Here is a 24,873-nt window from a genome sequence, read left to right on the forward strand (position 1 = left end):
CCCCTCCTATTTAACATCTACATGAAGCCGCTGGGCGAGATCATACGACAACACGGGGTAAAGTACCATCAATATGCAGATGACACACAACTGTATCTCTCTGCCCCATGCCAGCTCAGTGTAGCGGCGGACGTGATGTGCCGATGCCTGGAAGTGGTCAGGATCTGGATGGGGGCGAACAAACTTGTACTCAATCCCAATAAGACTGAGTGGCTTTGGATGCTGCCCCCGAAGGACAGTCCAGATAGTCCATCCTTAATCCTTGGGGGGGGTGTGTGAAAATTTACACACCTCAGAGAGGGCCCGCAATTTGGGGGTCCTCCTGTATTCGCAGCTGACACTGGAACATCGTTTGTCGGCTGTGACCAGGGGGGCCTTTGCCCAGGTTCGCCTGGTACACCAATTTGGATCGGGAGGCACTTCAAACCGTCACTCATGCCCTTGTCACCTCAAGGCTGGATTATTGCAACACGCTCTACATGGGGCTACCCTTGAAAAGCATTCAGAGACTGCAGCTAGTCCAGAATGCAGCCGCGTGAGCAATATTGGGTGTACCAAGGTACACCCACATTACACCTATCCTCTGCAAGCTGCACTGGTTACCAGTTGGTGTCTGGATGCAATTCAAGGTGTTGGTTTAAAGCCCTACATGACTTAGGACCAGTGTACCTTGGGGTCAAGTGGGCTTGCTGTTAACGTACCTACCTCCCAACAGCGTTGCAACAGCCCTCCCCTCACTCCTCAAGTCAGTAGCTGAGCTGGCGGTAGAGTTCCCCAGGCTTATGGTGCTGGGGGACTTCAACCTGCCTACGGTTGGTGAACGCTCTGATGGGGCGCAGGAGTTCATGGCTTCCGTGACAGCCATGGACTTGACCCAAGTAATCCGGGGTTCGACTCATTCAGCGGGTCACACACTTGACCTTGTATTCCTCTCAGAGCAGTGGAGGCGTGATCTAGAATTGAGGGGTATTAAGATCCTGCCCTTGTCATAGTCTGATCACTTCCTACTGAGGCTTGACTTTTGGAAACCAATCCCCCACTGTAGGGAGGAGGAACCAATTAGGTGGTTCCGCCCCAGATGCCTGATGGACCCTATGGGATTTCAGACGGTGCTTGGAGTGATATCTGACACTCTTGTCCACAGTCCGGTCAAGTCCTTAGTCGCTGCCTGGAATGCAGCGGCGATGGGGGCTTTAAACCGGATTGTGCCTTTGCAGCCTTTCCGAGGTAGCAGATCCAGGAGAGCTCTTTGGTTTACCGAGGAACTCCGGGAGATGAAATGCCAAAAGAGACGCCTAGAGCGCCACTGGAGGGCCAGTAAGTCTGAGTCAGACCGAGCACTGATGAGAGCCTATATCAGAGCCTATCTCGTGGCAATACGGGCGGCGAAATGTTCGCATTTTGCCACTCTTATTGTGTCCACTGAATCGGGCCCAGCCGCCTTGTTTAGGATAACCTGCTCCCTCCTGAAAGGGAGGGACATGGATGAACCTTTGCAAGGTAGAGCTGAGGAATTTGTTCAGTATTTAACGGATAAAGTCGCTCGGATTCGAACAGACCTGGACTCCAATTGCACGGTACCAGCCGAGGTACCGGGGGAAGGTCTTGAGCGGAGTTTATGGATTGAGTTTCAAATTGTCACGCCTGAGGAAGTGGACAAGGCCATGGGAGCGGTGAGCGCCTCCACCTGTATCCTGGACCCCTGCCCTTCCTGGCTGGTTTCGACCAGCAGGGAGGTAACACGCGGCTGGATCCAGACGATAATTAACACCTCTCTCCGGGAGGCATCCTTCCCGCTCCTCTTAAAGGATGCGGTGGTGAGACCCCTCCTGAAGAAACCATCTCTGGACCCAGCCATTTTGAGCAACTACCATCTGGTCTCCAACCTCCCCTTTGTAGAGAAGGTTGTTGAGAAAGTGGTGGCCTCTCAACTCCGACGGTCCTTGGATGAAACCGATTATCTGGATTCCTTTCAGTCTGGTTTTAGGCCTGGCTACAGCACGGAAACTGCTTTGGTCGCACTGATCGATGATCTCTGGCAAGTCAGGGATAGGGGTCAGTCCTCTATCCTAGTGCTCCTTGACCTCTCAGTGGCCTTTGGTACCATTGACCATGGTATCCTTCTGCGACAGTTACGAGAGGTGGGAGTGGGAGGCACCGTTCTTTGGTGGTTCTCCTCCTACCTCTCGGACAGGTCGCAGTCAGTGTTGGTCGGAGGACAGAGGTTGACCCTGAGGCCCCTCAATTATGGGGTGCCATAGGGCTCGGTCCTGTCCCCCCTCCTATTTAACATCTACATGAAGCCGCTGGGTGAGATCATACTGCGGCACAGGATTAAATACCACCAATATGCGGACGATACACAATTGTATCTGTCCGCCTCGTGCCAACTCAGTGAAGCAGTAGAAGTGATGGACCAGTGCCTGGAGGCTGTCAGGGTCTGAATGGGAACGAACAAGCTTGCACTCAATCCCGACAAGACCGAATGACTATTGATGTTCCCTCCCAAAGATTGGCTAATTATTCCATCTCTCAGTCTGGGGGGTGAAATTATACGCCCCTCAGAGAGGGTTCGCAATTTGGGAGTCCTCCTGGATCCACAGCTGACTTTAGATCACCAGTTATCGGTTGTGACCAGGGGGGTCTTTGCCCAGGTTCGCCTGGTGCACCAATTGTGACCCTATCTGGACCAGGAGGCACTTCAGATAGTCACTCACGCCCTTGTGACCTCAAGACTGGACTACTGTAATGCGCTTTACATGGGGCTGCCCTTGAAAAGTGTTCGAAGACTTCAGCTAGTCCAGAATGCAACCGCGCGAGCAATTGTGGGTGCACCTAGGCACACCCACGTTACACCTATCCTCTGCGAGCTGCACTGGCTGCCCATTGGTCTCCGGACTTGTTTCAAGGTGCTAGTTGTTACTTATAAAGCCCTACATGGCATCGGACCTGGGTACCTGAGAGACCGCTTCCTCCCAATTACCTCCCAAAGACCAATTCGATCGCACAGGCTTGGCCTTCTCCGAGTTCCACCTGCTAGCCAATGCCGGCTGGTGACCCCCCAGGGGAGAGCCTTCCCTGTTGCTGCTCTGGCCCTCTGGAACGAGCTCCCCGTGGAGATCCGGACCCTTACTACTCTCCCGGCCTTCCGTAAAGCTACTAAGTCCTGGCTGTTCCGGCAGGCTGGGGGCTGTTAAAGCACCCAGCCCCGTCTTAATTGTGACTGTTGTGGATTTTAAAATTGTTGTATTGTCTTATTTATTCCCTCCCCTGTTTATTGTGAGCCGCCCGGAGTCCTTTGGGAGTGGGCGGCATACAACACCAATAAACCTAACCTAACCTACCTGCAAGACTGCCTACTGCCACATACCTCCCAGCGGCCAGTGAGATCCCACAGATTGGGCCTCCTTCAGATGCCGTCAGCCAGACAATGTCGGCTGGCGGCTCCCTGGAGGAGAGCCTTCTCTGTGGCTGCTCCGACACTTTGGAATGAGCTTCCCCCAGAGATCCGGATGTTACCCACTCTCATGGCCTTCAGAAAAGCTGTTAAAACCTGGCTATTCCGGAAGCCTGGGGCTGTTGACCTCATTATGAGGTCCAGCCCCGATTAGAGTGAGTGCATTTGTTGTGATTTTAAATCTGTCTTCTTTTCTTTTTTTTAATTATTTCTTTTACCTTCCTTCTGTAAGCCGCCCGGAGTCCTTCGGGATTGGGCGGCATATAAATCCAATCAATCAATCAATCAATCAATCAATCAATCAATAAATAAATAAATGCAAATGTGTTTTATTCTGGTCCAGAATCTACAGCATGAACGCTTCACGGCGGAAGAAGAAAAATAAAAGATGATAGGGTCCAAGCAGGCACTGAAGGTGCCAAGAAGCGAAGCTTTGATCCTCCACTTGGGACTTTTGCCCTGCATAAAACCCATCACATGGGAGATGTTGTAGGGTGTAAAACAGATGATGAAGACTGCAAAAGTGGCTGCCACCAACGCCACGGCTCGCTGCTTTTTGCTCCTGCAAATGTGTGGCGAAGAGACCACTATTCTTATAAAGCCAAAATAGCAGAAGCAGGTGATCAGGAACGGCACCAGAAAAAGTGCAATGCTGAGCTCCAGGCGAACAGGGAGAAGGACCTGGAGTTGCTTCTCTGTGAAATTGTCATAACAGACGTTACTTGGACTGGAATAGTTGTCCCGGTTGTACTCGGTGATATACACAATACTGCAGTGGCCAAAAGAGCAGATCCAAATACTTAGGCTCGCAATGAGGGCATGGACTGCATGACGCTTCAGCTTGTAACGGATGGGATAAGCTACAGCCAAGTAGCGCTCCACGCTTACTGCAGTGAGGAAGAGTGTGCTAGTGTAAATGATGCTGAAGTAGACAAGGCCACTAAAGGGGCACAGGTAAAAGGGAAAGTCCCAGAGGCCTGCGATCTGCTCTGCCATCTTGAAGAGGAGGAAAACCAGGAAGCAGAGATCGGAAATGGTCAGGTTGAGGAGGAGGATGCAGTTGGGCGTGGCCTTGACTCTGATCTTCTGGATGAAAGCATACAGAGCCAACAGGTTGGTGGGAAAGCCGATTAGCACAGTGAGCATGTAAACTGTAACGTAGGCTTTCCAGGTTTCAGAGTTGGCAGCCATGCTGGAAGATTTCCACCTGTGGGAAGAAGAAAGACGTAAGAGCATCGATCCAGCAAGAGAGGAAGAAGTGGGGGAACCCTCCTCCCATATAAATATTCCTCACACACCTTTTCTTGTGAAAACATAGAAAGACGTCACACTGTCAAAAAGGTAAAATATTTAGCTGTGAGGAAAAACTTAGAATAATCGTTCAAGAGCAAAAGCTTTCTCCCAAGTAGTCGACTTGTAGCCGATCAGTGAATGAACTGAAGTCTCTCTTCCTCCTTTAATCTACCATATACACTACTCTCCTTCAACTTACCTTTTCTGGATGATCCTTCGTAAGTAGGCAAGATAGAGAAGAGCGTTGAACATTGGCTGGGACTTGAAGAGTGTTCCTGATTATATCATCATCTTCATCACTGTATCATTCTCTTCATTACAGTAATATTATTGCAAAACACACAAGTTCTACAAAGATGCTTTGGCCTGAGCAAACATAGAGATGTTTATCTTGTGAACAAATATCCACACCAGTTTGTTCAATTCCCAGGGTCTATTGTGGACTCATGGAAAACTGCAAAACTCAGTCTGTTTTCTCTTCTCTGGCCTTTCTGAATACATCCTTTCTACCTCGTGTAGCATGTTGGCTCCATTGAATTGTTTTTCTTTATACCTCTACCTTTCTCTTTCTATTTTTTGAAGTGGGAGCAGGGAGGCTAAAATGTTATTTATACAGCTGGTTTTTATACTTAATCTACCTCACCATTATCCAGCATTGTAGCCTATAATGGGTAACAAATATCCTTCTACCTCAATATTCATAATTCATAACAAGCAGAATTTCCTCTGTAATTTTGAGAAAGACAGTAGAAAAATGGGGAAGCTTTCAAATGGAGGGGGGAAATTAAATGATAAAAGGTAGATGGATTTGTCCCTTATTTTTCTCCCTTTTTTCTTTGGAGTAAAGCTTCCAAAGCCCCAAATATATTCAATGACCCCTAGAGAAATGGATGAAATGAGGAAATTCATTGATAAAAACTTGGAACGGGGCTTCATTGAACCAGGAAGGCCCAAGGTGGCAGCTCTAGTATTGTTCAGAGAAAAGAAAGATGGCTCCTTCAGATTATGTGTGAACTTCAAAAATTTAAATTGCATCTCTGCTCAGAACCTGTACCCCTTACCACTGATGAAGGACATGCTGGCCCAACTGGGGAAGGGCCGAATTTTCACTAAATTGGACCTAAGGGAAGCGTACTATAGAGTCAGAATTAAAGAGGGGGACAAATGGAAAACTGCTTTCAACTGCCCCCTTGGTTGTTTCCAATTTCGGGTAATGCCATTTGGCCTCCAGGGGGCGCCAGCAGTCTTCATGCAGTTAATTAATGAGGTTTTACATGACCATCTTTATAAAGGCGTAATGGTCTATTTAGACGATATCCTTATTTACATGGAAACATGTGAAGAACACGTGAAGCTGGTTCGCACAGTTCTGAAGAAACTCCGGGCAGCGGAGTGCGAATTTTATCAGGAGAAGCTTGATTACCTGGGCTACTGCATCTCCCACAAGGGAATTGAAATGGACCCCGCTAAGGTCAGGGCTGTCACCGAGTGGGAGGCCCCACGTACACATAAGCAATTGCAGAAATTTTTGGGTTTTGCTAACTTCTATCGTCAATTTATTCCCTCCTTTGCTAAGATAGCTCTCCCTATAACTAACCCCCTTAAGTTGAAGGGAGGGGCCAAGCCTAAACCTAGCAAACCGCTGGATTGGACTATGGACTGTCAAGCTGCTTTCGAGAAGTTGAAACGCCTCTTTGCGGAGGAACCAGTCCTCAAACACCCGGACATGGACGCACCTTTTGTGGTCCAAAATGATGCCAGTGATGTGGCAGTGGGAGCTGTACTACTTCAAGCTAATAGCCAAGGTAAATTACAACCTTGAGCTTACACCTCTCGCAAACTGACTGACACAGAGAGACGTTAGGCCATTTGGGAGAAAGAAGCTTTGGCTGTTCGCTGGGCTTTATCCATGTGGCGCCATTTTCTGGAGGGCGCCAAATACCCTTTCGAGGTGTGGACTGACCATAAAAACTTGGAGGCATTGAGAACCCCCAGAAAACTTTCTCCTAAGCAGATGCGCTGGGCTCAGCATTTCAATAGATTCAATTTTACCTTGAAATACATTCCAGGAGGGAAAAACTTTATGGCTGATGCTTTATCCAGACTCCCTCAGTACAACTGTTCGAAGCTCAGTGTTGTCCAGCCTGTCATTCCCACAAAGAGCCTCGCTGCTCCTGTTGTTACTAGAAGTCAAACAACTTCTAAAGTGGAAGTCACTGAGGACTTTCTTTCTAACCTAAAAAAGGCCCTTACTGAGGATGACTGGTTCCAGCAACACATGGATGAATGCACTATGAAAGATGGATTGCCTTGGATTGGGACAAAGTTATACATCCCTGTCTCCATTAGAGCCATTGTTCTTCAACGGGCTCATGACTCCCGGATGGCTGGTCACTTTGGATTCGTCAAGACTCTACACCTCGTCAAGAGGCAATTTTGGTGGCCCTCACTGAAAAAGGACATTGAGGCTTATGTTGCTAGTTGTCCCATTTGTGCCGCTGCTAAACGCCCTCCGGGTAAGCCCCAGGGGTTACTCCAGGCGGTGGCTCGCCCAGTAGCCCCGTGGAAGGAGATCTCCATGGATTTCATTGTTGAACTTCCAGAGAGTCAAGGATACACAGTAATCTGGGTTGTTACGGACTTATTCTCCAACCAAGTTCATTTCATCCCTTGCTCCAAGATCCCTTCTGCTAAATCTCTCGTTAAGATGTTCATCTCTCATATCTATCGCTTACATGGGGTGCCCGACCGCATCATTTCGGACAGAGGTGTCAAGTTCACCTCCCCATTCTGAAAAGAGTTTCTGAAGAGGATTGGCTCTGCCCAGGGGTTAAGCTCCTCCCACCACCCTCAAACTAATGGGGCTTGCAAAAGGACTAATTCTGTGCTGGAACAATATATACGTTGTTTCATCAACTACCAGCAAGATGATTGGGTGGAATTGTTGCCTCACGCTGAGGTGGCTTACAACAACTCCATGCACAGCAGTACTGGCTTTACCCCTTTTCGTGTTGTGTACGGCCAAGATTTTGTACCCATTCCCGAGATTCCTTGAGAGCAGCCACAGGTGTCTTCGCTGTCCAAGTGGAGTGATCGCCTTCGGGACGTTTGGCCTTTGGCTCTCCAGACTCTGGATGCTGCGCACCACGCTCAGAAGAAACAGGCTGATAAGAAACAGACTAAGCCCTATGAGTACAAAGTTGGTGATCAAGTTTATTTATCCACTAGATTTCTTCAAACGCCCCAGAAGTCGAAGAAAATGGGCCCCAAGTATGTTGGCCCGTTTCCCATTGTCAAGATGATCAACCCTGTTTCCGTCCGTCTCCTAAGCATTTCAACCGGGTTTACCCTGTTTTTCATGTTAATCTCCTGAAATCTCTCCTCACTTCTTCTTTGAGAACACCTCTCCCTCCTCCACCTGCACCGCTTTTGATAGAGGGTGAGCAACATTTTGAGATCCGGGAGATTTTGGACTCTCGTAAGCGGCGAAACCATCTCCAGTATCTGGTGGCTTGGAAGCATTTTCCCCCATCTCACACTGAATGGGTTGATGGATCCCATGTTCGAGTGCCTCGTCTGCTCCACAAGTTCTACTCTGCCTATCCTGACAAGCCCTGATTCTTGGACAGTCTCCTAATTTTCCTTTCTTTTGTTTTTCTCTCTTCCCCTTTCTATCTTTCGTGTGTTGTTGTCTGTCTCTTTGTTTGTGTTCTTTTCGTTTCTGCAGGTCTGACCGCCCTTTTCTGGAGGAGGGCCGGATGTCAGCCTCTGCTTTGCTGCTGCTTCGGCTGCCATTGCAATGGGGAGGGGGGCATGGGATTTGGGAAGGGAATCATTATGTGCTGGAGGAAGATTCTAGACACTGACCTGACCATCTTACTGTGCATGTGTGGAAGGGAGTTTCCCGCCAAGGTTAACTGTCCCAGCATTCCATCCTGGTGATGTTTTTTGAAGATATCTCCCACCTGACAGTTGGGTGAATTATAATTGGACTATGGACTGGGGTGCCAACGGGAGGGAATTGAATTATACATGATATTCTTTGCTTTTGTGCCTAATTAACAAGATTCAGCTTCGTTTCGCTACTGTTCATTTGTAATTAGTAAAAGTACACTTAATTTCAAACAAATGGAGTTGAGTGGTTTCTTTCCTGATTATTAAATGAAGTCGCACCTGACATCAAGATATCATGCATAATGCTCCCTTCTGCTATTATGGAGACTTTGCTGGTTTCCTGGCTGTGACAAATGAAGCAAAAAAATTATATCTGTAATCTAGACATACCTTTATAATATTTTAGGTTTTGTATTACATATTTTGTATTTTTATCACTTGTGGTTTTTTTTTTTTATCAAAAGGTGATGCAAACGTGCCATAGGATAAATAAACCCCTTTCCCCATTTTCACAAAGGTAGAGGTAGAATGACCAGCCCAAGATGACCAAGATTTAAAAGGGAGAAATTGGATGTCTCAGACTTGCTAAAAAAATAGAAAGGATGTCTGCAAAGAGATACTGAGAATGTATATCATTGCACCCAGTTCTTCACTGTTTGTTCTTCCTTTGTCCACAGGCATGGTAATAAGCTCCATTTAGAGGTTTTATTATCTTCATCCGTCTTTTCAACTTTGGCAAAGCCTCCAGAAAAATTTGACAAGATGATTATCGTTTACAAAGCACGAGGTGAAAGATCCCTGTGTCTGGACAAAGCAATTTAGCTGCTGATTCTCTCACCACCATGTCGGCATAAACCCACCCAGCTCATTTTGCCTTATGCCCTGGATGAAAATTATATTCTGCGGTAGCGTAGGGGTTAGAGTGCAGGACTGGAGGCTACTTCTGCTGCCTGCCATCTGCCTGCAATTTGGCAGTTCGAGTCTCACCAGCCTCAAGGTTGACTCAGCCTTCCATCCTTCTGAAGTGGGTAGAATGAGGACTCAAATTGTTGGGGTCAATATGACAATATGAATTTTTCACACAAAGATTTGCCATCATTGTTCTAAGCTAACGAAGTGAAGAACAATGTCCCACCTCCAGCCAGGGGAAAGGTTCAACCAACAGCCAAACTGGCTTTTGTTCAAGGCATAAGAGGAAGTGTCAGAGACAAAAAAATGTTTGGGTTCAATTTAGACCTCACCAGATATTCCACCAGGAAAGATTGGAGAGATCTTGGCCATCGCCATCCTATGAGGCAGGTAAAGATAAATTTAATAAATATAGTAAATGATATACATCATTTTTATAGCAACAGCACTTAAACTTATATACCACTTTGCAGTACTTCATAGCGCTCTCTAAGCGATTTACAGAGTCAGCATGTTGCCCCCGACAATCTGGGTCTTCATTTTAGGCTGAGTCAACCTTGAGCCTGTGAGGATCGAACCTTTGGCAGTGGGCAGAGTTTAGCCTGCAATGCTGCATTCTCACCACTGTACCACAAGAGCTATTTATAAGATTAAAAAGAGGCAAAACAGGGAGAGGAGGAGGGGGGGACAGCAATAGCACTTAGATTCATGTACCGCTTCACAGGGCTTTTACAGCCGTCTCTAAGGGGTTTACAGAGTCAGCCTCTTGCCCCCCAACAATCTGGGTCCTCATTTTACCCACCTTGGAAGGATGGAAGACTGAGCCAACCTTGAGCCTGCAGGCAGCCGGTGATCAGCAGAAGTAGCCTGCGGTACTGCACTCTAACCACTGTGCCACCGCGGCTTAATCTTATATTCCTTAAGACACGAAGGAGGACCTTGACACCAAGCCAAGGGAACACAGAACGATTTGCCATAACAGAATATTACTTGGCAGGAAGCCTTTTGGAGCACAGAAAACTGTTCATCTCCCAATTGTTTGCTTTGGGAATAAAAGCCCCGTGTCCTGCTGATTTGCTTGTGTTATTTCTCCCTGTCTTTATCCATTTGCATTGCGATAAGTGGAAGTTTGCAATTGCTGCTTCTAATGAGGGGGAAAGAACTACACCTAAGAGTCCGCCTCTCCCAAACTAGACATCTCATTTCTGTCCGTTTTCTTCTCTTTAGATTGTTTTAGAGGCAACCTAAAACAAGGCTCCTTCCAAGGATTCCACAAGCTCTGCTTGTGATAGCAATAAACCAGGTGTTTATTTTGGCACCAGACACACAATCCCATGGTTAGAGAAAGAGCGATCCTGCTTCTTTTTCAGAGCAGGTCACACATTCATACAACTCTCCATAACTAGTCAAATGTAAGTTGTAGTAAGATTGATTCCCAGATGAATATACATGCCTTTTGATCTGGAATAAATTCATATTTGTCATGTCATAAATTAATCTATTCTCTTGCTTCATAAATAAAGTTGTTAAAAGTGCATTGCAACCTTGAAAGTGGTTGAAAGTCATGACCCGTCAAAACCGCGTTCCACAAAAGCGCGGTCGACGAAATCGCGTATGTGACGTCATCACAACGCGACGAAAAAGATCGAAAAATTGAAATAAAAATTAAATTACAGCAAGCCGATTCACATAAAGGTAAGGGTTAGGTTAAGGGTTAGGGTTAGGGTTAGGTTAAGGGTTAGGGTTAGGTTTAGAGCATTAGCGTTACGTTTAGCGTTAGGTTAAGGGTTAGCGTTAGGTTTTTCATTACGTTAAGGGTTAGGTTTAGGGTTAGGTTTAGGGTTAGGTTTAGGGTTAGGTTAAGGGTTAGGTTTAGGGTTAGGTTTAGGGTTAGGTTTGGGGGGTTAGGGTAAGGTTTTCGCTTTATTTTTACATTTTTCGATCTTTTTCGTCGCGCTGTGATGACGTCACATACGCGCTTTCGTCGACCGCGATTTTGTCATCTGCGGTTTTGTGGTGGAACCGTTGAAAGTATATGTGCCAAACTTAATAAGTAAATTTATTGAATAGAATAGAATAAAATAATTAAGGAAGCCTGTTTAGAACTGCCGTGCTGTCCCAATTACCATTTTATGTTTTTATAGAATGTGTTTCTACATATCATGTTCCTTTTCTTCCTAGGGCAGGACAGTAGCAGAGAAACAAATTACCAAAATGCAAATGTTTGATTAGCAGTATTGGCATTTGACTTTTAAATAGCATACTTTGTGGTCTGCTCAAAAAAAAAAGGGGGGTGGGTCATCCATTAGAACAGAAGAAAACTGGATGCTATTGAAATTAAACTGAATTCATCACCCACAGTTAATACAAACTATTACACCTTTATTTCTTGAGTGTGAAAAACGGTGATAAGTCACTTTTTTCAGTGTTGTTGTGGCATCCAACAGTCTCTAAATGAACTGTTGTAAGTTGAGAACTACCTGTACAATTTGAGAAGTGTTCCGATGTTCATCTGTAAAGTTTAGAAAGAACACAAAGCATGATCTGAGACTTGCCGGATGGAATCTCTTGAAAGAATGTTAGGGGAATGTTTCGTGCCTGGCATAACCAGTTGTTCCCCCTGCTGATTCTCTCTTATCCTTCTTCTGAATCAGCATCTCTCGTTGTTCAAATCACCAGATGGATTAATGAAAATCATTGCCCTACTTACACTGAACTTCTCATGTGTGTCCGTTAATGAAACAGGTAAGCCATCCAGGAGAATGAGTCTACCAGATTTCTAAATAGCTAACATTCTAGAACCATGATGGCAAACCTGTGGCACAGGTGGCACATTGAGCCATATCTGAGGGCACACAAGGCATTGCCCTGTGTCAGCTAGTCTAGCTGTGGCTAGGCTAGTGAAGAGAAGGACCAGGAGAGAAATGATAGCAGGGTTCCAATATTTGAGGGATGCCACAGAGAGGAGGAAGGGGCTCAAGCTATTTTCCAAAGCACATCAAGGCCAGACAAGGAATAATAGATGGAAACTGACAAAGGAAAGATTCAACCTGGAAATAAGGAGGAACTTTCTGACAGCGAGAACCATCAACCAATGGAACAGAAGTTGCCTTTGGAAGTTGTGGGAGGTTCATCACTTGAGACTTTCAAGAAGAGACTGGACCCCCATTTGTCAGAAATAGTGTAGGGTCTCCTGCTTGAGCAGGGGCTTGGACTAGATGACCAAGGTCTCTTCCAACTCTGATAATCTGTAAATTAGTCACTGAGCTAGATGTCACATTTCCTCCTGTAACTTTGCAGGGAACCCCATCAAGCAGAGAAGGACTGTCTATTCTAAAGATGGTCTCTGACTGAGGCCATCTTGGAGGCTTCAGTGTTGCCACCATGGTGCTGATGGATAGGGAGGGGGAGGGAATAGAGATAGCTGGGGTTTTGTAGCCAAAACAAAATAGTTTCCCCTGAGAACCAAGGGCACTCTCACAGGTGGCGGAAAAGAGGAGGAGTGAAGTTTCCAAGCAACCAGGCAGCAGCTTGATTGGACCATGTGACTGGTTATTTGGAAAAGGGGGAAAACTTTTACTTTTAATTGGGTGAGAACAGCGGGAACCTTTAGAGTCGGTTTTTACCAGTCTGTGCCAATATGATATGTCCAATAAACCCGTTCCTTGAGGAGCTGCTTGCCTCGGAGTTCTGTTTGCTATGGACTTATTACTCGGAACCTTGACATGAGCATTCTTCATTTGGATAACATTTTAATTGACTACCAATTTCATTGTATGCGTGATGTACAATGCCAATAAAGGCTATTATTATTATGATTAAACAACTGAGATGAAGAATGAAGACAGAATATTTAGGACTGTTATAGTTGAATAGTTTCCCCTGAGAACCAAGGACAACCCCACAGGTGGTGGAAAAGAGCTCCATTTTTTTCTGGCAGAGGGGTGGAGGACACCATTGCAGCCGGAAACAGAGCTTGGGAGCCCGTTTTCACTGGCAGAGCTCTCGGGCCACCACAGGCACCCCCTGCACGAGTACACAAACACAACACTGATGTGGCCCTCAATGAAATCGAGTTGGACACCCATTCTATAAGGAGGAGGGGGAGGCGGAGGAGGAGAAGGAGGAGGAGGAGGAGGAGGAGGAGGAGGAGGAGAAACAATTTTTACAGATGTGATGGAGGCTCTCGTCAAATGGGATTTGTGCCGACAGATGAGGAGGGTATGTAAATAATGGAAGTGGCAAGAAGGGGAGACCCGCTAAGATCAACTCACCTATGGGATCTCCTGCAATCTACAGCCAAGCTCTGCTCCCCCTTTTCTTCTGGAGATTCCGAGGTTCTTTGCTTTCCTCTTGATTAAAGGGAGAAGGAATGACAGAAAAAGACATTTCTGTCGTCTTTGCTGTATTGTATAACCTTCTTCATTTGATTACCAAATGCACCTTTTCTCTGGTTCTGCGTAATAGGCTGAAAAATAAACTCACCACACTTGACAGGGTTTGTATATTGCAATAGGTTAAAGTCAGTGGTGAAATTCAATTTTTTTTACTACAAGTTCTGTGGGCGTGGCTTGGTGGGCGTGGTGAGGGAAGGATACTGCAAAATCTCCATTCCCTTCCCACTCTGGGGCCAATCAGAGGTGGCGTTTGCCGGTTCTCCGATCTACTCAAAATTTCTGCTAACAGTTCTCCAGAACCTGTCAGAACCTGCTGGATTTCACCCCTGGTTAAAGTGTGTTTCTTTGGTTTGTAGTTCAAGGTTAACTTCAAAACATCCATAGTGTTTACTTGCCAACTCATCAAGCTCCTCTACATAGTTCCGGGGTGTCAAACTCAAGGCCCGCAGGTTGCTTAGATCCGGCCCACGGAGCCACCCTGGAAACAGCAAAGGACCAGCCTGTGGTGCTCCTGCCAGCAAATGGAGCTTGCGAGGGTTGCAGGAGGCCATCACAGGCAAAAATGGAGCTTGGGAACCTGTTTTCGCTGGCAGAGCACTTGGGCCACCACAGGGACTCCACACGAGTGACGTTGAGCTGACCATGCCCATCCTGGCCACGCCCACACACACACCTGAGGTGAAATACCTCCCTGATACATCCCTCAATGAAATCGAGTTTGAACCCCTGACATAGATTGAGGAGTGAGCCAAAACATGCCTCTTTTCTCACATTTCCCCTCAACCTGGGTTCTTCCAACTGCATTGGACTACAAGACCCATCATCCCAAGGAAGCATGGGGGTTGGGGGAAGATTTTTCCTAGAAAAATGATGGTCCAAATGAAAGCAATTCTATCCTACTTCCCATGGCATTTCACTCTCAATAGTAATATTTCTCAGAATTAATTCATATTGTTGGATGCTCACCAAGCCACATAATTTTTTTAATTGCTTGCTGTTTTTTCCCCCCAGTCCCTACACTATACTGGATAATGCCACTGAAGACAATTGTCCCAAACTGGACATGGAATTGGGTGACTTTCACACTAAGTATATTTCAGGATTTAAAGAGATAGAATCAGCAAAACTAAACACAGTAGAATCCTAAAACATTGTTGGGTTTAAAAGACTTGTGTGACTGCCCAATGTGTAGAACAAACTTACAATACTGATAAAGCCTAGAAGAGCCAGCGCTGTCCGAAGATGTCTCCGTGGTCATGTGGCCGGCATGACTAAACGCCGAAGGGGCATGGAATGCTGTTACCTTCCCACCAAAGGTGGTTCCTATTTTTCTAGTTGCATATTTTACGTGCTTTCGAACTGCTAGGTTGGCAGAAACTGGGACAAGTAACGGGAGCTCACTCCATTACATGGCGCTAGGAATTCAAACCGCTGAACTGTTGACCTTTCTCATCAACAAGCTGAGCATCTTAGCCACTGAGCTACTGCGTCCCTATTATCCAGGACATTAGTGAAATTAAAATTCATTAAGAAATTTAACTTAATGGCTAAAGTCTGTTCAGTTTCTAGTGGCTGTGTTTGCGCAAGCAAACGATGTAAGTTAGTTCATATAAACCTTTGTGGCTTAGCATATTTTGCCCTCTTTGGTCTGTTTATAATTCATTATATGGTGCCAAGAAACGAACACGGGTATAGCCAGTAGGAAATGAACTAAACTAGAAGCTGACTTTAGTCTTCATTAGACAAACCAAGAATCTGGGATAATAAAGGGCCAGGTTAAATGTATCCTGCAAATGTGTTCATTTGTTTACATTTGCATTTGATATAATATTCCAGGTGCTTGGTTTATAAATGCCTGTGTAAGATTCCTTAGTTCCTAATGGCCACACTTGGAAATTCTTTTTCCCTCCCCCCCCCCCGCTTTCCCCCCAACTATTGTTTATATATAAAGTTGCTCTTTTAGGATTATGCCCTATGCATCAAATAAAGTGGCAGCAATCCCTGACATTTATTCAACTGTAAGACTGTTAGTCTTTCCAAAGCACCCAATCTGAATAGTGGTTTTTTTCGAGAGCTGGGTCCTAGGTTCCCAACCTCCCTCCCCAGCCCGGTATGTTTGAGCCTTCTAACACGTGTTGACAAAGCATCCTCTAGCTGGGGCGCTTACCTTTGGAAGTGATGGGAGGAGAAGTCATAATGGGGCAAGCAGCTTGCTTCGCCCCGGTTCTTTGGGGAAAATTGCCGTTCTTTCTTGCCTGGGGTTCATTGGCGACTCGAGGCGCCCTGAAATCTCATTTTTATCGCCCGCCGGACGGACAGCGCCAGGATCGATGGAGGCGCCCGCTTGGAAGGATGCAGGAGTCGCGGTCCCTTCGCAGTCTTAGGCAGGGGCTAGGAGAGGAGGGGGCGGAGCTCAGAGGGAGACAGGCTGACTTGCCTAGATAGATAGGTTTAGGGGTAAAAAGTGGCTTTCCTCCGTTTTGCTTCATTGCACTTCGCCCAGGTGCTCCGCGCTGCCCTTCTTGCCTTCCAGCAACAGGTTTCTGTTTACCCAGAAGTAATCTTCTTCTGGGTGGACTTGGGGTAAGAGTTAAGGTTAAGGCTACGTTTTTGTTTTTTTTTAAAGGAAGGAAGACTGTCATTCCCATTGCAATATAAATTCTTATCTCTTGGAAAGTTGCATGTTGTCATCAAGAAAAGGTGACTCCCTCTAGGTTACTAATAATATGGATCTCCAAGGCCGTTGATCACATCTTTCCCAGCACCATAAGTCAGGTATCTGATGGACCATTATTAACAGAGTATCCACAGCTGGCTGCCGATGTCCTGCTGTAATGGGCAGTAGAAATAAGCTTGAGGGACAGGAGGAAGAGTCACAACCAAGGCTACTGTCAGACAAAAGAAATCAGAGAAATTTAATTCAGAGAAAACATCGCAGAATGCAGAATAACAGAGTGGGAAGATACCTTGGAGGTCTTCTAGTCCCAACCTCCTGCTCAGGCAGGAAGCCCTACACCATTACAGACAAATGGTTCTCTTATCTCCTTTTTAAAACTTCCAGTGTTGGAGCATTTACAACTTCCGCGCCGCTGGAGGGCCAGTAACTCTGAGTCAGACCAAGCACTGATGAGAGCCTATATCAGGACCTATCTCGTGGCAATATGGGAGGCAAAATGGATCTGCACGCATATTACGAAAATACGTTACGACGTCCTAGGCCCCTGGGTGGGGCCCGACTAGTAACCAATGCCAAATCCGGCAAAACAACTGGCTGCTGTGATACAATTGTATAATAATAATAATAATAATGGATCATAAAATGCTTAGAAACAACTGGCATTAGCAAAAATATTACATCCTTTACTGAAAAGGCAATGAAACAATGGAGAACTGAGTTGGCAGTAGGGAATGAGAGCTACGGAATGGTTAACATCAAGCGAGGAATTTTCCAGGGTGATTCACTTTCACCTCTTCTCTTCATCATCGCAATGATCCCACTATCAGTAATCTTAAAAAAAATGAAATTAGGCTACCAAACAGCCAAAGAAGCTGAAAAAATCTCGCATTTACTATATATGGATGATTTGAAACTCTATGGAAAGTCAGAAATAGAAATCCAATCATTGACAAATACAGTCCGAGTATTCAGCACCGATATTTCAATGCAGTTTGGCATGGAAAAATGTGCCACTGTATCCATAAAAAGGGGCAAAATCACTGCATCTGAGGGAATTGAAATGCCCAATGGCCAACTAATTAAATGCAAAGAAAATGAAGCCTACAAATATTAGGCATTCTGCAGTTGGATAACATCAAGCATGGAGAAGTAAAAACTATTGTCAGACGAGAGTATACCAACAGAGTTAGGAAAATTTTGAAATCTAAATTGAATGGTGGAAATACAATCAAGGCCATAAATACCTGGGCAATACCAGTTATAAGATACACAGCTGGCATAGTTAACTGGACACAAACTGATTTGGACCTTTTGGACCGAAAAACCAGAAAACTAATGACAATGCACTACAGTTTACATCCACGTGGTGATACTGATAGACTACACCTGCCCCAAAAATCAGGTGGCAGAGGATTATTACAAGTGAAGCAAACAGTTGAAGAAGAAAAACATGCACTGGCTGATTATTTAAAAGAAAGTCAAGAACATCTATTAATCGAAGTAAAGAACAAAAATCTACTGAAGGCCCAACAGACAAAACAAGAATACAGAAAAGATGTGATAAAATCAAGAATGGAGAGTTGGCAGAACAAAGCACTGCATGGTCAATTTCTGGAAAAAATAAAAGATAAAGTGGACAGGGAACAAACTTGGTTATGGTTAAAAACAGGTACATTAAAGAAAGAAACAGAGTCACTAATCCTGGCTGCGCAAGAACAAGCTATCCGCACAAATGCCATTAAGGCCAAAATCGAAAAATCCTCTGATGATGCCAAATGCAGACTCTGCAAAGAAGCTGACGAAACTGTTGATCACATACTCAGCTGCTGTAAAAAAATCGCACAGACTGATTATAAATTGCGGCACAATTCAGTAGCACAAATGATCCATTGGAATTTGTGCAAAAATTATAATATTAAAACAGCAACAAACTGGTGGGAACATCAGCCTGAAAAAGTCACCGAAAATCAGATGGTCAAGATCTTGTGGGATTTCCGTATACAAACCGACAAAATACTGGCGCATAATACACCAGACATCACACTGGTTGAGAAAAATAAGGTCACAATCATAGACATCGCAATACCAGGTGATAGCAGGGTCGCCGAGAAGGAACATGAAAAAATCGCAAGATACCAGGACTTAAAAATCGAAATTCAACGACTATGGCACAAACCAGCAGTGGTAATTCCAGTGGTAATTGGCACACTGGGTGCTATTCCAAAAGCACTGGAATTACATTTAAAACAGTTAAAAATTGACAAAATCACCATCAGTCAAATGCAAAAAGCCGCACTGCTTGGATCTGCACGCATATTACGAAAATACGTTACAACGTCCTAGGCCCCTGGGTGGGGCCCGACTAGTAACCAATGCCAAATCCGGCGAAACAACTGGCCGCTGTGATACAATTGTATAATAATAATAATAATAATTATTATTATTATTATTATTTTGGGTGCTATATTTTGGGTACAATTGTGATACAATTGTATAATAATAATTTTAAAAAAAACAACAACTACCAAACAGCCAAAGAAGCTGACAAAATTTCGCATTTACTATATATGGATGATTTGAAACTCTATGGAAAGTCAGAAATAGAAATCCAATCATTGACAAACACAGTCCGAGTATTCAGCACCAATATTTCAATGCAGTTTGGCATGGAAAAATGCGCCACTGTATCCATAAAAAGGGGCAAAATCACTGCATGTGAGGGAATTGAAATGCCCAATGGCCAACTAATTAAATGCAACAAAAATGAAGCCTACAAATACTTAGGCATTCTGCAGTTGGATAACATCAAGCATGGAGAAGTAAAAACTATTGTCAGGCGAGAGTACACCAACAGAGTTAGGAAAATTTTGAAACCTAAATTGAATGGTGGAAATACAATCAAGGCCATAAATACCTGGGCAATACCAGTTATAAGATACACAGCTGGTATAGTTAACTGGACACAAGCTGATTTGGACATCTTGGACCGAAAAACCAGGAAACTAATGACAATGCACTACAGTTTACATCCACGTGGTGATACTGATAGACTACACCTGCCCCAAAAATCAGGTGGCAGAGGATTATTACAAGTGAAGCAAACAGTTGAAGAAGAAAAACATGCACTGGCTGATTATTTAAAAGAATGTCAAGAACATCTATTAATTGAAGTAAAGAACAAAAAACTACTGAAGGCCCAACAGACGAAACAAGAATACAGAAAACATGTGATAAAATCAAGAATGGAGAGTTGACAGAACAAAGCACTGCATGGCCAATTTCTGGAAAAAATAAAAGATAAAGTGGACAGTGAACAAACTTGGTTATGGTTAACAACAGGTACATTAAAGAAAGAAACAGAGTCACTAATCCTGGCTGCGCAAGAACAAGCTATCCGCACAAATGCCATTAAGGCCAAAATCGAAAAATCCTCTGATGATGCCAAATGCAGACTTTGCAAAGAAGCTGATGAAACTGTTGATCACATCCTCAGCTGCTGTAAAAAAATCGTGCAGACTTCTTATAAATTGTGGCACAATTCAGTAGCACAAATGATCCATTGGAATTTGTGCCAAAATTATAATATTAAAACAGCAACAAACTGGTGGGAACATCAGCCTGAAAAAGTCACCGAAAATCAGATGGTCAAGATCTTGTGGGATTTCTGTATACAAACAGACAAAATACTGGCGCATAATACACCAGACATCACACTGATTGAGAAAAATAAGGTCACAATCATAGACATCGCAATACCAGGTGATAGCAGGGTCGCTGAGAAGGAACATGAAAAAATCGCAAAATATCAGGACTTAAAAATTGAAATTCAACGACTATGGCACAAACCAGCAGTGGTAATTCCAGTGGTAATTGGCACACCGGGCGCTATTCCAAAAGCACTGGAATTACATTTAACAGTTAAAAATTGACAAAATCACCATCAGTCAAATGCAAAAAGCCGCACTGCTTGGATCTGCACGCATATTACGAAAATATGTTACGACGTCCTAGGCCCCTGGGTGGGGCCAGACTAGTAACCAGTGCCAAATCCGGTGAAACAATTGGCCGCTGTGATACATTTGTATAATAATAATAAGAAGAAGAAGAAGAAGAAGAAGCTCAAAGGGCCCCATGTCCAGTTCAGGTTTTGCTGGCAGTGGGTTGCAGGAGGCCATCGCAGCTGAAAACGGAACTCAGAAGCCTGTTTTTGCTGGCAAAGCACTTGGGCCACCATAGATGCCCCCAACACGAGTGACGTCATGCTGGCCATGCCCACCCTGGCTAAACTCACCCTCCCCCCAAGGTCAAACACAACCCACATGTGTTTGTATTAAACAGGTGTTCTTTGTTTCCCCCCCCCCCCCCCACCATGGCCTACACCTTACAAAATTTGAAAAACCAAACAAGTCATAATTCTCCATGTCAGTTTATGGGGGAAACATTTCCCCGTTTATTACCTGTGCTTCAAACCACATTGTACAATGTCTCGGTGTGATATGGCTAAACGTGTGTATTTATTGGGAAAAGAACTCAAGGCAAGCTATCTTTTTGATAGCAGTATTGTACCAGAATTCCCATAGGATTGTGGGAGTTGAAATCTATACATCTTAAAATTGCCAAGGTTGAGAAACACAGCTCTATACACTGACCAAGCAGATATAATTCTGTTTGTAGCTATTGTTCAAATGAGTTGGGAGGCCGAATATAGGGTCCTTATAAAATATGGGGAAAGTATCTTCCTCCACCCCATTGTGGATTAAAGCTGCATTTCATATCCTTGGGAATTTTCAACAAGAAAACCTTTCACTGGGATAAACAGATTTTTTTTTTTCTTCTGATACAAAATGTACTGTATGGTTATGGATCCAAATCTGGATTTGGGCCAAAGATTCATGGCACAAACCCTGTTCTTGCTTGAGTGGCATGGAACTCTTGGGAAGCCTCCATTTTGGGAATTTCACAGAATATTTAAGCCCATTTATTTCCAGTAACCTTTACATTAATAAATATACACTCTTCCTTGTGTTTATTTTTTCCAATGACAAACCAGGTGAGATCCTTCAAAGTGCAAAATAAAAATAAAAAAAACTTCAGAGAGTTTCTTAAATAATCGCAAAAATATATTACTTATTCTGATGCAGATTTTTTACAAAAAGAGCAACTCTGTTGATATAAATGCAAATAATTCAACATCTTATTTATACATGAGATACTGCTTATTTCAAAAATGTTCTCTTCCTCACATTCTTGCCACATATGCCCTCTTGTGGTTTTTTTTAAAAATTATCTACCAGATATAACAACTTAGGACATCTTAAAGGTTAAGGTTCCCCTCACATCCCCTTGCTAGCTTCCCAACTCTAGGGGGCGGTGCTCATCTCTGTTTCAAAGCCAAAGAGCCAGCACTGTCCAAAGACATCTCCGTGGTCATGTGGCTGGCATCAGAGGTGGGTTGCCAATTTTTTTTTACTACTAGATTGGGTGTGCTCCCCCACTTGCACGCAACGCTTCTGTGCATGCGCAGAAGCATCCGGGGGGTGGGGGGTGGGAAGAGCCTCCTGCCCCCACTACCGGTTCAGCTGATCCAGGCCAAACCAGTAGCAACCCACCTCTGGCCGGCATGACTAAATGCTGATGACACACCGAATGTTGTTCCCTTCCCACCACAGCTGGTCCCTATTTTTCTACTTGCATTTTTACTTGCTTTCAAACTGCTAGGTTGGCAGAAGCTGGGACAAATAAGGGGAGATCATTCTCTTACATGGGCGCTTGGGATTCGAACCACCAAACTGTCGTCCTTTCTGATTAACAAGCTTAGCGTCTTAGCCACTGAGCCACTGTGCCCCTCATAGGACATCTTAGGATATCTCATATAAGGACCTGCCCTAGTTCCCAGATGATGGTATTGTCTTGTGTAGTCACATCCAGGCCTCAGGTTCTACATTTCCCAGGATTCCCATTTCACTGGCTACTGCTACTGTCAGCTATTCAAAATATATTCACAACAATAGTTGAAATAAAAGCTCTTTTGCAAATTACGTGTATCTCCAGTTAGATGAAGATGGAAAGAAGGCAAGGAAAATCTCTTGGGTGCCATTAAGAACTCAATGGAACAACTCCAGAATGCATTTCACCATTGGAGTACCTGAGCATGTACATTTGAAGTCCTCAACCTATTTCCCCATTTTCTTTTTTGGCTTTAATGAGACCCTTTCTCAGTCTGTGGGGGCAGCAGTTGTGCAAGACTATTTCTAAGTTTCAAGAACGAAAAGATGAGAAGTCCGTCTAAGATTCTTCAACTCAAAGCTGCCGAAATTACAGTGAACAACATTCATCATGTGAAAGCTTCAAGTCCGGAGGCCTGGCTGGAGAACTTCCCAGTGCAATTTTTTTTGGCTTGGCCTACAAAGAAGGACTTAAGAATTCCCCAAGAAACCGGAGGTCATAGCCGGGTGGAGGACATCTGATCCTGAGGGCCCACTATCTCAGTCCCTCTGTTGAAGAGCTTATGGAGCAAAGGAGGCCAAATGCAAATGTGTTTTATTCTGGTCCAGAAGCTACAGCATGAACGCTTCACGGCGGAAGAAGAAAAATAAAAGATGATGGGATCCAAGCAGGCATTGAAAGTGCTGAGAAGCAAGACTTCGATCCGCCACTCGGGACTTTTCCCCTGAATAAAACCCACCACATGGGAGATGTTGTAAGGTGTAAAACAGATGGCGAAGATAGCTAAAGTGGCTGCCACCAACGCCACGGCTCGCTGCTTTTTGCTCCTGCAAATGTGCGGCGAAGAGACCACTATTCTTATAAAGCCAAAATAGCAGAAGCAGGTGATGAGGAACGGCACCAGAAAAAGTGCAATGCTGAGCTCCAGGCGAACAGGGAGCAGGACCTGGAGTTGCTTCTCCGTGAAATTGTCATAACAGACGTTACTGTGATAGGAATAGTTGTCCCGGTTGTACTCCGTGATATACACAATGCTGCAGTGGCCAAAAGAGCAGATCCAAATACTCAGGCTGGCAATGAGGGCGTAGACTGCATGACGCTTCAGCTTGTAATGGATGGGGTAAGCTACAGCCAAGTAGCGCTCCACGCTTACCGCAGTGAGGAAGAGTGTGCTGGTGTAAATGGTGCTGTAGTAGACAAGGCCACTAAAGGGGCACAGGTAAAAGGGGAGGGCCCAGCGGCCTGCGATCTGCTCCGCCATCTTGAAGAGGAGGAAAACCAGGAAGCAGAGATCGGAAATGGTCAGGTTGAGGAGGAGGATGCAGTTGGGCGTGGTCTTGACTCTGATCTTCTGGATGAAAGCATACAGAGCCAACAGGTTGGTGGGAAAGCCGATTAGCACAGTGAGCGTGTAAACTGTAACGTAGGCTTTCCAGGTTTCAGAGTTGGCAGCCATGCTGGAAGATTTCCACCTGTGGGAAGAAGAAAGACGTCAGAGCATCGATCCAGCAAGAGAGGAAGAAGGGGAGGGGGGAACCCTCCTCCCTCCTCCCATATAAACATTCCTCACAAACCTTTTCTTGTGAAAACATGGAGAGACGTGACACTGTCAAAAAGGTAAAATATTTAGCTGTGAGGAAAAGCTTAGAAATAATCGATCAAGAGCAAAATCTTTCTCCCAGGTAGTTCTCCTGGCCAGTCAATGGTTGTTGACCAACCACTGATTCCCAGAAGGAGCTTTGGAAATAGCTTGTAAGCTGCCCTGAGTCTCTCGGGAATAGGGCGGCATACAAATGGAATAAACATTTCAACATTTCAGATCTGCTTTTTAGACCTGCCAACTGCTGTTCAAACTGCCCAAAGAGCTGCTGATTCTGTTCTACAGAGGAATTATTGAGTGTCATCTGCACCTCTATAACTGTCTGGTTTGGCTCTGCAACCCAACAAGACAGACAGAGGCTTCAGAGGATAATTAGATCGAAATTCCAGTTAGCCTATGCTTAAGATCAGAAATGATTTAAATTGTTTAAAGTTAGCTCAGCAAGAAGAAGCTAAGGTCAATGTAGAATGTCATTAATTTCTTTATTTCTTTTTTCTCAATAGATTTTAGACTGTGTTTGTTAAAAATCCATACCGTGTACGGGTTCTGGGAAGTCGGGGGGGGGGGAGGAGGAGGGGGGTTAGGGGGAGGGTGGAGGGAGGGAGGGGTATACATTAGGCTAGACAAGAATTTTGTGGTAAACTAGAACTATTTTGACACACAAAAAAATTGTACTCCGATGTCTCACTGATTGAGGAAT

The 24,873-nt window shown here is 44.8% G+C and overlaps 2 protein-coding genes across 2 annotated transcripts in view; both read right to left on the reverse strand.

The window, feature by feature from the left end:
• The window catches only part of LOC116515586 (free fatty acid receptor 3-like), a 32,230-nt gene extending 27,573 nt beyond the window's left edge, over positions 1–4,657 (reverse strand). Inside the window, exon 1 of the mRNA XM_032227707.1 lies at positions 3,778–4,657. Coding sequence (XP_032083598.1) covers positions 3,778–4,648 — 871 coding nt within the window. The 5' untranslated portion in view covers positions 4,649–4,657. The remainder of the gene's footprint in view (positions 1–3,777) is intronic.
• An 18,412-nt stretch (positions 4,658–23,069) lies between these two features.
• LOC116515237 (free fatty acid receptor 3-like) lies at positions 23,070–24,038 on the reverse strand. The gene has a single exon (XM_032227158.1). The coding sequence runs from the start codon at positions 24,027–24,029 to the stop codon at positions 23,070–23,072; it is 960 nt and encodes a 319-aa protein (XP_032083049.1). The 5' UTR covers positions 24,030–24,038.
• Positions 24,039–24,873: the final 835 nt, after the last annotated feature.

Source organism: Thamnophis elegans, chromosome 12, assembly GCF_009769535.1.
Source record: "Thamnophis elegans isolate rThaEle1 chromosome 12, rThaEle1.pri, whole genome shotgun sequence".
Lineage (NCBI taxonomy): Eukaryota > Metazoa > Chordata > Lepidosauria > Squamata > Colubridae > Thamnophis > Thamnophis elegans.

Coding starts and splice junctions, on each gene's coding strand:
- LOC116515237 (XM_032227158.1), bottom strand. CDS start 24,029: ATGGCTGCCAACTCTGAAACCTGGAAAGCCTACGTTACAGTTTACACG.